The sequence below is a fragment of the Grampus griseus genome (genome assembly GCF_964374135.1).
Source record: "Grampus griseus genome assembly, chromosome: 11".
Lineage (NCBI taxonomy): Eukaryota > Metazoa > Chordata > Mammalia > Artiodactyla > Delphinidae > Grampus > Grampus griseus.
In genome coordinates this window covers 51,032,055-51,045,732 of record NC_139005.1, presented here as the reverse complement: position 1 = coordinate 51,045,732, position 13,678 = coordinate 51,032,055, and the positions used below count along the sequence as shown (strand labels likewise).

The 13,678-nt window shown below is 36.5% G+C and overlaps 1 protein-coding gene across 1 annotated transcript in view; it reads right to left on the bottom strand.

Annotated features, from left to right (window-relative positions):
- Window positions 1–13,678, bottom strand: part of XPOT (exportin for tRNA) — a 34,548-nt gene extending 20,870 nt beyond the window's left edge. The window contains exons 1-10 of the mRNA XM_082664993.1: window positions 13,533–13,678; window positions 9,561–9,643; window positions 7,572–7,628; window positions 6,499–6,568; window positions 5,513–5,731; window positions 4,454–4,638; window positions 4,185–4,353; window positions 2,241–2,477; window positions 528–566; window positions 331–393 (exon numbers count right to left, since the gene is read on the bottom strand). Of these exons, the coding sequence (XP_082521119.1) occupies window positions 331–393; window positions 528–566; window positions 2,241–2,477; window positions 4,185–4,353; window positions 4,454–4,638; window positions 5,513–5,731; window positions 6,499–6,568; window positions 7,572–7,628; window positions 9,561–9,643; window positions 13,533–13,592 (1,182 nt within the window). The 5' untranslated portion in view covers window positions 13,593–13,678. The remainder of the gene's footprint in view (window positions 1–330; window positions 394–527; window positions 567–2,240; window positions 2,478–4,184; window positions 4,354–4,453; window positions 4,639–5,512; window positions 5,732–6,498; window positions 6,569–7,571; window positions 7,629–9,560; window positions 9,644–13,532) is intronic.

Here is a 13,678-nt window from a genome sequence, read left to right as displayed (position 1 = left end):
GCGCCACAGCTACTGAGCCTGCGCTCTAGAGCTCATGAACCACAACTACTGAGCCTGTGTGCTGCAACTACTGAAGCCTGCACGCCTAGAGCCTGTGCTCCGCAACAAGAGAAGCCACCGCAACAAGAAGCCCATGCACCACAAAGAAGAGTAGCCCCCACTTGCCACAACTAGAGAGAAAGCCCGTGAGCAGCAATGAAGACCCAATGCAGTCAAAAAACAAAAACAAAACCCCAAGACTAATTTTTTAAGATAATCAAAACTTGGAATATTAATTTGATGTAAGTAAACAAAATTAAAACTGATTTCTCCTCAATGCAAAATTCTTACCTCATTTTCAAAGTTATATTCTTCATCATAGGTTAATTTTTTCATAACGGCCAACATGATTGCCTAAAATTAAGAACAAAATACCTTTTGTCAGTCTCCTTTAATTTCATATAATTTGAAATTAAGCTACATTTCAAGGCAGACTGCAGATGTAGATTCTATTATTGGTTTAAAAGAAACAAAAAGAAGTCAATTACCTCTACATTAGCTTTTTGCTGATCAGAGAGCACTGTAAGCTGTTGAAAGAAAGCAATCATTTATTAGCTTTCCTAAAGTTATACTTGCTTATCAGAATATTTTTCTGATCAGTTAAGATCTTTTCAAACATGCACACAGCTTTTCTGGAGGGCAGTTTGACAGTACATTTCTATATATGAAATGTACCTAACCTAAGATCTATCAATTTCACTTCTAGTAAGTAACTTGACATGTAGGCAAAGACATGTAGATGAATTTGATTTTACAAGGCACTTATAAATGTATTCAGCAAAGAAGTAGATTATAGAACAGCAAAGTATGATCTCACTTTGTTTTTAAACAAGGCCAAAAAAGCCTAGAAATCCATTATGAGATACACAGTGGGACTATCAATACTGATACCAATTTTAACTTTCTTCATACCTTTCCACATTGCCTAAAATTTCTTAAAATATGCATGCAGAAACATATTAGGTTTATAACAGAAGCTAAACTCAGTTTGGAAAAAAATTATTTTAAGCTTGACTCAATTCAACTAATTCTATGTAAATATCAATAAAATAGGAATGGCTCTCACCTAATGTCATAATGAGAAATCACTAATTCTTTAAAAGGCTACATGCTATCAATATAATATGGGAGGTTCATACCTTCTACATTTTAAGGTCTATTATTGGAAGCAACTCTCTAGGGGGAAACTTTTAATTGTAAAAAAAAAATTGTTTATAAGAAATGATGCATATGTAATTAAAATAACGAACCACGGGGACTTCCCTGGTGGTGCAGTGGTTAAGAATCCGCCTGCCAATGAAGGGGACACGGGTGTGAACCCTGGTCCGGGAAGATCCCACATGCCATGGAGCAACTAAGCCCGGGCACCACAACTACTGAGCCTGCGCTCTAGAGCCCGCTCGCCACAACTACTGAGCCTGCATGCTGCAACTACTGAAGCCTGCATGCCTAGAGCCTGAGCTCCACAACAAGAGAAGCCACCAGAATGAGAAGCCCATGCACTGCAATGAAGAGTAGCCCCCGCTCGCCACAACTAAAGAAAGCCCGTATGCAGCAACGAAGACCCAACGCAGCCAAAAATAAATAAATTCAATAATTAAAAAAAAAAAAAATGAACCATGTTTAACAAAATTTCTACTGTATTTAGAAATAAACAGAGGGGGCTTCCCTGGCGGTCCAGTGGTTAAGACTCTGCGCTCCCAATGCAGGGGGCACGGATTCAACCCCTGGTCGGGGAACTGAGACCCTACATGCCACACAGCCAAAAAAATAAATAAATAAAAATAAACAGATTCATGGAGTTCCCTGGTGGTCTAGTGATTAGGATTTGGCGCTTTCACTGCTGGGGCCCAGGTTCAACCCCTGGTCGGGGAACTGAGATCCCGTAAGCCGTGCAAAGCAGCCAAGATTTAAAAAAAGAAAAAGAAATAAACACAGATTCAAAATTAAAAAAACCCCTAAACCTATAACTAATTCTGAAGCTTTTTAGTCTAGTGAATTTTAGAACCTGGCCATTTCTGTTTTTTGGCTAAGAAGTTTAAAGAAAAAAAAAAGATGAAAATACATTAATAATTAACAGTAAATGTCATTAGAGTGTAGAATTATGAGTATTTTCTTGTTTTCATTTTTCCTGTACTTTCCAATTCTCTATTGCTTTTCTATATTATCTACTGGACAAAAAGATTAAAATAAGGACTTACCTGTTTCAAAATATGAAGATAATCATAACAAAATCCAATAATGTTAGAAGAGATGTCATCATCCTCATGAACTAGGAGCTGCAACATCAGTGCCACCTTTGTTTCAATAGCTTGTAGTGCCTCTTGAGCATTCTTGATATCCCCATTCTTAATTAATTTAGTCCAGCTAACTATCAATGACTGTCCCATTCCATTTACCAGTTTAGAAAATCTGGCCAGGAAGTCAACATCTTCTTCCTACAAATGATCAATACTTCAATTTAAAACCAACCACCTAAGAGGGAAAACTCTAAACTTAGGTATGGGTCAAAGACCAATCATAGGAGTCATTTTTATTTTATTTATTTATTTTTTATTTTTTGCTGCATTGAGTCTTCATTGCCACGCACCAGCTTTCTCTAGCTGCAGCGAGCTGGGGCTACTCTTCGTTGCGGTGCGTGGGCTTCTCATTGCAGTGCTCTAGGCACGCGGGCTTCAGCAGTTGTGGCATTGGGGCTCAGTAGTTGTGGCTCATGGGCTCTAGAGCACAGGCTCAGTAGTTGTGGCACATGGGCTTAGCTGCTCTGCAGCATGTGGGATCTTCCCGGACCATGGCTTGAACCCATGTCCCCTGCATTGGCAGGCGGATTCTTAACCACTGTGCCACCAGGGAAGTCCCAGGAGTCATTTTTAAACTAACATTAGACACTAACAATTCTACCATTTTGACTGGGAAATCTTAAGAGTTTGAATTCTTCTACTATTATTATCCATTAGTACTAACTCTTCAAAGCAACTTTTTTTAATGGTTATAGTCATGTAGACATTGCCAACTTATAAAAGCTTAAAAAAAAGAGATCTGGGCTTCCCTGGTGGTGCAGTGGTTGAGAGTCCGCCTGCCGTTGCAGGGGACACGGGTTCGTGCCCCGATCCGGGAGGATCCCACATGCCGTGGAGCGGCTAGGCCCGTGAGCCATGGCCGCTGAGCCTGCGCGTCTGGAGCCTGTGCTCCGCAACGGGAGACGCCACAACAGTGAGAGGCCCGCGTACCACAAAAAGAAAAAAAAAAAAAAAAAAAGAGATCTGTGGTTTCAAAACCTTCTCTCTAAACCGCTGAATTTAGTAAATATGCTCTAATAAATTTAATGCTGCCATATTATGCTATGTATAAGAATTTACAACAGCCCTTTCTGATACTATTTAATTTGAACCTCAACTGCACTACAAAGAGATAAAACTGCTATTATAATAATCTGCCTAAGGTCACATCAGCACTAATTCTAGAACTTAAAATTAGGTTATTTTCATTAATTATCCTTATGATGTTTCCTACAGAAAGAGATTTTCACCTTCACCATTTTAAATCTTTTACCAGGGACTAAATAAGACAATTATCAGCAGTGTAAGAAAACACTACTATTTGTCAGCTAGGAAAATACCAGAGGTGTTGTACTCCAGACATATCAACAATACAGAGACTTCTCAGTAATTCTTTACCAATATCACAGGTAAAATTAAAAATAAAAACCTTCAAATTCAGTTTCTAAATTACTAATTTACCACATTCAGCCCTAATTCTGCTGACGCTAAACTTTAACAGCTCAAATGAATGTGATGAAAATATAACATTTATAATTAAGTCTAATTTAGGTCAAAATGCATTGCCATGCTTTTTAAAGTGTGGTCCATGAATCAGCAGTATCACAGAGAGTTTGTTAGAAACGCACAATTGTAAGTACCATCCCAGATCTTCAAGTTTAAGTCTGGTATAATCTATTGTTCAAGGCAAATGTTACAGATAACGTTATGGCTTTCTAGATACAATGTTTCATTATTATAACGACAAGGAAGTTTCCAGCATTTAAAAACAAAACAAAAAGAAAAAGAAAAGGAAAGCATATTTAAATTACTGCCTATCCTAATTTGTTCTAACATTTTCAAAACCTTATACATAAATTTACTGACCTGGTCAATGCTGAAAAACCCAGCAGACTGTAATACTCGACACAAAGATTCTACTAGTTTCATTTTATCAACAGGATCCATTCCTTTATTTACAATTTCAAATAAACAATCACATGCTTCTTCCCGTAGAACTTCTATTGACATATGACCTAGCAGCATATTTATAAACCTGGCAATGGTGAAATAAAATTGTTACAATATTTTCAAATTCATGAGTTTTACATACTGTATTTTGTAGGTTTACATTTTTAAAATATAGGTTAACTTACCTATCATTGGCTATAAGGGATAAGTCTATCCAAGAGACATAAGCCCCAACTACTTCAAGGCACTGACATGTTACTTCTGAATTAGTATACTGATAGTTTTGTAGGATTTGGTACCATGATTCCACCAAGTTTGGAATGCACTGTTCCCTCATGGTATCTTTTATGAGAGTATTCCTACGAGCCTCCTAAAAGACAAAACAAAGTACCATATACACAATTAAAGTAGACTACCTCCCAAAATAATGTTTAACATCTGAATAATAGTCGCACACAGTAATTTCCTCACCACTAAACTTCCAGACTTGTTAACACATTCACTGCCGCTATTTCCTATTTATCTGCTCTAAAATCATAACCTGTGATTCTAATTCCTCCTTCCATTCTACTCATTTCCTCAGACACAATTTCTTATTAAATACAAACTATAAATAAACATTGCTTAGAAATCTTAACCATGTGATAAAAGTTATTTCTCAATATTATACAAATACTTAAAATTACTTAAGAGAATAGCAATTACTTAAATGTTACAAACATATTTGACATACAATGACCTCAAATTATCATACACATTTGAATTAAGCTATTTCCATTGTATTCTTTAAGAAAAAGGAGAAAGTTATATTGGGTAATACAGAAATAGAGAAAGACTAAGGTGATGGGCTATGTGACTAACTGAGAATACAGAAGAACCCAGCACTGATTCATAAGCAATGCTTTTTCCTCACTCGTTGACTATAAAGCAGTAGTAAATATAGGGCACATTTGTCTATAGATTCATAGGAAAAAATCAATTTGTGTATTTCTCTAGAGAAAGTTCTTGCCTGGTTAAAAAAAAAATCTGAATACTCTAATTTCACCCTACACCTGGAAAAAAAACCCAAGTTTAAATTCCTTTGTAAAACAAAATTCAAAACGTTGAGTAAATTTATAAGTATTCTTAATAAAGTTTTATCTCAAAAAAAACAATAAAAAACTCTTCTTGATCCTTTTATTATATGCCCACCACCTCCTACAATATCTACATTAAAAACTTAAAATTAATAGGAAGTTACTTGCCTCCGATGTATGCACCACATCACGATCCACCAACTCTGAATCAATAGCCATGAGAATTCGGAGGTACAGATCTACTCCCCTTGGATTTAGGTCCACTACTGAGAGAATGTCAAAAAAAAACTTGGGCCATTTAGTGAGATATTCTGTAACAAAAAGCAAGGCGAAGACTTGGGCTGCTTTATTTCGTATAAAGGTCTTCTCTGGTTGGGGATTCAGCATCTGACAAACAGGGAAATAGTTCATAAAATCAAATGTAAATGGAAAAGACTCAAACGTTGTTTTCCTATTTATCAATAATAGGCAAAACTCCACCAAACTTCACTAGGCTCTAGAACAGCTGTGCAACAAATATGCCTGAGAATTACCAAAGTTCTGAGGTGACTAGCCAGATGGAGAACAATCAAATGAACAAAGGTGCTAACCGTTACACCTCTCTCACACTTTCAGAGAAAAGTTTCACGGGCAGAGCGTTAGTAGTTCCTATAATTTTTTCTAAGAAGAAAAAAAATTCAATGATTTTTCTTCTAGCTGCTTGCTCTTTAAGGAAAATAAACATCCTAGCTACACAACTGCTTTAATACGTTAAGATTAGCTAAAATTAATGAAAAAGAATGTACTGAATAAAGAACTCTATTGGCTCCTCTGAAAAGGGCTCTTTGTTAAGAGGCTGTCCAGGAGAGCTCACCTTAAGTGTGAACAGAAAAGCCACTCTTGTCAAGTAGTTAAAAACATATTACATTTTAAAACCAAAGTTTCCACCATGTGTCATGGACAGAATGACAGCTTCAATTATCAATATAATTTAAAGTTATTGCTAAGTTTTCATCTACCCATGATCTTCAAAAACAGCACTTTCTAAAAGAGCTACATGATGAAATGGAGGATAAATGAGTGACATTTTTGAGGTGAAGTTGCAAACTCTTGCAAAAATAAAAATTTAAATATCTGGCAATTTGAGGCACTAAATGTAAAAACTACTATTTTACCTGAGCTTGAAGCCAAGATATGAGTGTCTCCCTAATCAGTTGTTGTTGAACAGTAGTTAGTTCTGAATATCTGTTCAAAATAGGGAAGAAAAATAACAATGATAATGTTTAGTGTCTGTGGTTTTAAAAAAGTAACAGCCTCTTATAAATTTGAATGAGAAAATTTGTACAGCACTCGACTATCTAAAATTCCCTAAAACAAATTGGTAATACCTCTCATTATTGCTTTAAAGACAAGGGTGGGAGAGGCAGGTGGGGTATCAATACTGATCTTTGTTTTGTGGTTCAGTTCATGTTAAAACAAAATGGCAGCTACACAATTTTTCAGACGAAAATACACCCATGGTCTCAGCTCTGTGGTTTACAGAATAAATCATTAGGCAAACTAAGGATCCCCAGAGCAGCAATTGACTGTTTTTACTTAAATTAGGCAGGGGTTCTAAATACAAGTGCCCACACTGCCACTCAACTCTAACAGAGAGTCATTGTTCAGAGAAACAGGCTCAGTATTGCTAGATCTTCTAATTTCTTCCAGAGAAGCTGGAAATCTACTTTTTTCCTGTGAAATGACTGGATTTTTATATGTAACCAATGAACTCAGTATTTTTAAAACACTTTTTGGGATAAATCAAAATACATCTATGAGCTGGATATGACATATACCATCAATTTACAACCTATGTTATGGTGTCCCCAAAGACGGAAAAACTAATTTAAAAAATGGCCTCTCGGGACTGCCCTGGTGGCGCAGCGGTTAAGAATCCGCCTGCCAATGCAGGGGTCACGGGTTCAATCTCTGGTGCAGGAAGATCCCACAAGTCACAGAGCAACTAAGCCCATACACAACTACTGAAGCCCGTGCGCCTAGAGCCTGTGCTCTGCAACAAGAGAAGCCACAACAATGAAAAGCCTGGGCACCACAACGAAGAGTAGCCCCTGCTCACTGCAACTAGAGAAAGCCTGACTGCAGCAACAGAGACCCAACATAGTCAAAAAGAAATTAATTAATTAATTATTTTAAAAGTTAAAAAAAAAAGCCCTCTCCCCACAAATGTCAGGGAGAAAAGCCTTACTTGTATTTAACTTGATGTTCTAGTACTTGAAAGCAGAAAAATTTAATGTGATCATCACTGAAAAAGAAAAAAAAAGAAAAATTAGATAAGCAGAATATGAATTAGGGAAAACAAATCAAAGGTAAAATAGTAATGAATAAACTACAGTTGAAAAGTTTCTCAAACTAAACCTTTGGCTTATTGATCTCAAGTTTTACATTCACATCCATTTGTTTAAAAAGCTAAGAGAACTTTTTATGTTATACAATATCCAATGGAAATCTGGCAAATGGAATAACCAAAAAAATTTGAGCTGCATTTTAAGTACATACAGTGCTTTTGCAAACAGAAGGCGTTCCCCCTAAATTCTAGACGTTAGGATTCCCAGAACAACTTCTACGTTTTACAATAGAAAGGCTAGATGTAAAATTACAAATGGTAGAACAGCCAGAGACTGAGTCAAACCAGAAATGGTCATCAAAGTCATACTTAAAAGTTCTACTGCAGTCAAATCCAAAGCAAGCGGAGTCACCCAGACTGGCAGTCCAGCCCCCAAAATTCATACAGAAAACCAAGTTACCAATATATTGCCCTTATAAAAGGGGAGTAAAAACCAACACCCACCCATCATCCACTTCCAACTGTGTCTCTAGGGGTGACGGCAGAGCTGCAGTGAGCCAGCTACAAACTCTGACCAAGTCCCGTTAGTGAACAACAATCTGTTCATCTTAATACAGTTGGTCTAGGCCAGGCTTAGTCATGGAACAATTTTTCATATACAAAGCTAACTAGTCAATACAAGAATGGAGGTGTTATCTTCATTTAGACTACATCAATTAACCAAAAAATAATAATAATTTCACACTTAAGAAAATGAAACTTAATTTTTTAAAGTTTTTTAAAAAGTTACATTTAATTTGCATCTCTTCTAAGACCCTAGGGTTTCTAATCTTCTCATGGATGGCACTGAAGCTTTAACTAATTATGTGACTTAGATCTTCCACTCAAAATATAAATTATAGGGAGCCTTTAATTAAAAGCCAGCCCTTATTTACTCTAAGACATATAGATATTCTCAAAACCAACTTTCACTAAACTGGAGCACTTCCTTTTGGCTATAAAATGTAGTGACTGATATCCACAGCATGCCAAGAACTCTAGCTAGGAGTCATCACTGACCTCTATAAACTTCTACTCCCACTAGTAGAGTTGTTTATTTACAACTAGTCAGCTGTGCTTCCCCAAGCCTCACTATGTGTGTTGTACTTCTTTTGTATGTAAGTAACTTAATTATCATATAAACTAATGAAATGAGTATGATGACAGTTTATATTTTCATAAAAATTAAGTTGAATGCTTTAGAAAGAGTTCATAGGAAGTCACACTGCAGGGGGAAAACCTTGGACCTATGTGATGTGAGACAGATAACTTGGAGAGATAGGAACAAATAAATAAAAAGTTTAGAAATCTGTACTCACTGTTCCTCAATCCACTACAGGGACCCAAAGTGGAAATTACAGAGGATCAATTATGGGTGTGATCAACGTTGAGAATGATGAAGTGAATGTTAGTGGCATATATGCAAAGAAAAGTCCTTGGTCCAATATCAAAAGATTAGTAACTATGTGTTTATATACTTTAAATTAAAATTAAAAATTAAGATATATAAAATTTTTGATTACCTCCTTTACCAACTTTTTAGAAAACCAACTACCCCTCCCCATCATAAGAAGATAAGGAAGTTTCTACTGTATAGAAACTATATGCCACTTGGGATCTACTGCCAGGTACTCAGAATAAGGCAAAGGATATTTTAATGAGAAGTCAATTCTGGAATGGCCAAATTATTAGTTTACTATTTTTCTCATTTCTACACTGAATAGTTTTCCAAAATATAAGTCATAAAATGTTTTTATGAAAACATTTTCCAAACAGGTAAATGTAACAATCCTGTCGAGTTCACAAAAATTTAAATTCTCCTACAAATCACACAAATTTTGTTTTAGTCACCTGTACGTCCTCTGGGCCAGAGCTTCTGCACACACTTGCCAGGCATCTGGGGAAATCTTTAACTGCTCAAAATAGGCCAGGGCCTGTAAGATTGCAAAGCAGAAAATGCATTTGGAATAGTCAATCTCAATTCTCTGCCAATACTCGATAAAGTTTTCTGGGAGTAGCAAACTAACAACAAAAAAGTGACTAAATAAAAAATAGCTAAACATTGAATTCAGGCTTCTGAGTATGTGCAACTTAGTGATCATTCCTAGGAAAAAACGTTAAGTAAAAAACAAATTCCATCAGTTGGATACTCCAACCTGTTTCTTTACAGGAAAGGAGACAACACAAAAATGCCCTGCAGGTATCTATGAATTATTAGGAAGATCAAAGAGAAAACACTCAAGTGCTGTGTCAAGTGCTATACTATTGAGGTATATGCAATTATAAAATGGTATATAAACAATATTTTTCCTATTTAATAGCAAACATGCTATTAAAGAGGTGATTATAAAAGATGAAACATACTCTGTATGTCATTTGATCTACTGTTTAACAGAAAAGGAGAGTTATTTAAAATCTTCAGCTATATCATGTAAGTTTCCTAAAAAGTGAGATTAAAGTCGGAGTTCAAGTGCTTGATATGAAGTTTGCAGAAGTACCAAATAACTGAAATGGTCAAAGTTTTAGGAAATGTGTTTCTCATCCCTGTATTCACGAATTCTGGGGCCTGTCATAAGAGCAAGTATACTCTAGACTGGATGCAGCACCAAGTCCATATGCTCTCTACCACTGTTGGGAAAATGGGAGTGACTTCTGCCACTTTTCCATTAGTATGTTGCAACTGGAATCAATGACAGATGCAGGTTTCACACATGACAATGGACAAACAGTAATCTCACCAACTTGTAAAAAACATCTCAGTCAGGAAAATAACACATAATCTCTAGAAACACTGCTAAATGATTTTAAAGCAATTACATACTGATATAAACCCTGAAATTAGTTAGAAACAATATTAAGCCTTAGAGGAACCTAATTTCAATTAGTCAGTATATATTTTTTAAATGTGGTTTGTGCCCCATCCATGATGAAGACAATTTTATTGGTCTTGATCAGCAATTTTTAAAATGAAACAATACAGAATATCAGACTGCACTGCACCTAGCAAGAATAACTATTATTTTGTGTAACTTGTCTTAGTCACGTGTGTATATGTCATATATTCATGTGTATATGTGTCTATGTTTACATCTATATATACATACACACACACACACACACATATACTGTCAAGATATAAAATTATTTTTTCCTTTCAGTTAGAGGTTAAAAAAAAATAAGCAGCAAAAAATCCACTGTATTTAGGTGATAGTTTCCTGTGTTATGTAACTGTATGAATGAAGGAATGGGTTTTCAGACGTGGTCTCAGTGGCTGCTCCCACTGACAGAGGACCAGATAAATGAACGTGAGCAGATGAAGAAGATCACCAAATACTATCTTAAGTGTAAGTAACAGCTATCTTTAGAAATTAAGAATATAGGAACCCAAGCAGCTGCAAAATAATCTAGTTCAGGTGTCTAACAATATCTATTCCATGAAACCTAGAGTTTCCTTTAGGAATACCCCAGGGGCCAGGGCAGGGGACAATGCTCAAGTCAATCGTATACTGCATTACCACCTAATATTTCACTTACCAAAAAAGGAGGGGGAGGTGTGATTCAGCTGCTAGAATTGTCACTGACATACCATTTTCTTTCTTTCTTTTTTTTTTTTTTGTGGTACGAGGGCCTCTCACTGTTGTGGCCTCTCCCGTTGCGGAGCACAGGCTCTGGACGCGCAGGCTCCGGACGCACAGGCTCAGCGGCCATGGCTCACAGGCCCAGCCACTCCGCGGCATGTGGGATCTTCCCGGACCGGGGCACGAACCCCTGTCCCCTGCATCGGCAGGCGGACTCTCAACCACTGCGCCACCAGGGAAGCCTCATTTTCTTTAAATAATAGCAAGTTTTAAACCAAAGACAGATATTCTATTTTTTTAAGTGATAATAACTTGAAAAATTTCAGTTTTAGCTAGTCTTTGCACTCTGAATCCATGTGATACTAGCATCAAAAAAAACCTGTGGCAACGACGAACAAGTCAAAGCTTTTATCATATCACCCAGTTCTCCTCGTACCTTCTTTCTAACGCTCCACTGTCTCTAAGTGGCAACAGAGTCAGTTCAGCTACTTACTGCCCATGTAGAAAACAGAGAACTACAGACAGACAATTGGGAACCAGGGTTGGTAGTCATTTATCTTACTACGAAACTGAATGAAGTTCCCACTACTCCTGAATTCCAATATCAGGACTATCAGAACTCACTTTTCCTTAAGATTCCTTGTTTTTCATCCTAATTGTTATGCAGGCTGGCCTAATGGGATATCAAATTAAGCCTGCACCAGGATGCCTAACATAAGCCTGTGACTGATAGAACCCATTTTTATTGATTAAAAACCTAACTTCTATATTAAAACCACTGCCAGTGTACTAGTTTTACTTTTCTGAAAAAGAAAATCATGGCACAATTAAAAAAAAAAACCTGTCGGATGGTGGAATTTAATTATAAAACAAAGGATTTCAAAAAAGGAACGTAAAAAATAACAGAAGTTTATTTAATAACTAAACAAATAGTCAAAGATTTTAGTTATAATAACTATGAAGTACCAAGCCAGACTAAAGGTACAGGTCTGTGATGCTTCGACTATGTGACTAAGGGTTTGAAGGCAGGTAGCTTACACTCCCATGAAAGGAAATATTTGTCCATACACAGAAAACATGGACTTTTAATGACTTTTCATGTCCTAACCAGTTTGATAGGTATCTTGTAATTAGCTATTTAAATCTCAATTCTTATTATTTACCTCCATCTGGAGGGCTGGTTACTTCTTTTAACATACTATGCTGGAAACCCCTGGAAATTTTTTACAACTTAAAAAAATCTCTGCTTAAAAGCAGAAAAATTGCTATTTTTTGTGAAATTGTTAAATTGCTATTTTTTGTGAAACTGTTAACCTCGTTTAGCTCATTTATAAAAAATATTCTTTGGGGCTTCCCTGGTGGCGCAGTGGTTGAGAGTCCGCCTGCCGATGCAGGGGACACGGGTTCGTGCCCCGGTCCGGGAAGATCCCGCATGCCATGGAGCAGCTGGGCCCGTGAGCCATGGCCTCTGAGCCTGCGCATCCAGAGCCTGTGCTCTGCAGGGGGAGAGGCCACAACAGTGAGAGGCCTGCGTACCACTAAAAAATGAAAAAATAAAAAAAAAATTAAAAAAATTCTTTGTTATGAGAAGTAGAAAGAAGAAAATGACTCTCCATCCACTTACCTTATACTTCAAACCACCCACGCATCTTTAAAAAATTTAATTATAGGCTTGCTCTTTAGATTCTTCTATCATTCAGCCATAGTCATGATTACAGGTGTAGGCTAAATTATGTTTAATTGTTTATACTTACCCAAATATCCCAGCACCTCATAATGGATTCTTTGTCATGTGATCATTTTACATAACCTGATGGAATATCATAACTGCTTACTTACATGTCTAAATAACAAGGATGTTAACTATCACTAACATGAGGGTTAAGCAACTTGTTTAGACCAAACCAAGCAATGGGAAAATATAATATGTACACCGGCTACTATGGAAAGTCCCTTGAACAATCCTTTGCATTACAACTTTTAAATAATTAGAAATAGTGATGTGACATAAAGACCTGCCTTGAATTACATGAGATTTTAATACTTTTAAGCCAACTTAAGAGAAAATAAATCACAATCACTCACTGTTTCTGTATTCAGAATACAGTCAAATACCTCAAATTTGTTTCTCTATTCATTTCCACCCAAATTAGACCTTTATCAGATGTATATTTTTGATTCAAGTCCTCTAATGCAAATCTTTCCGTAACATGCTTTAAAAAATGATTAAGCCGACTTAACTTACCCTTTGCCTGAAGTCTGAATCAGCATTTGGATTTAGCCCTAAAAGAGCCTGTTCATCCATCCCTGCTGCTATACTTGGAGTTTTCTGATTACAATAGGCGTGCCCTCTGATCCCACAGAAGAATCCACAAACATCTGCACACACAC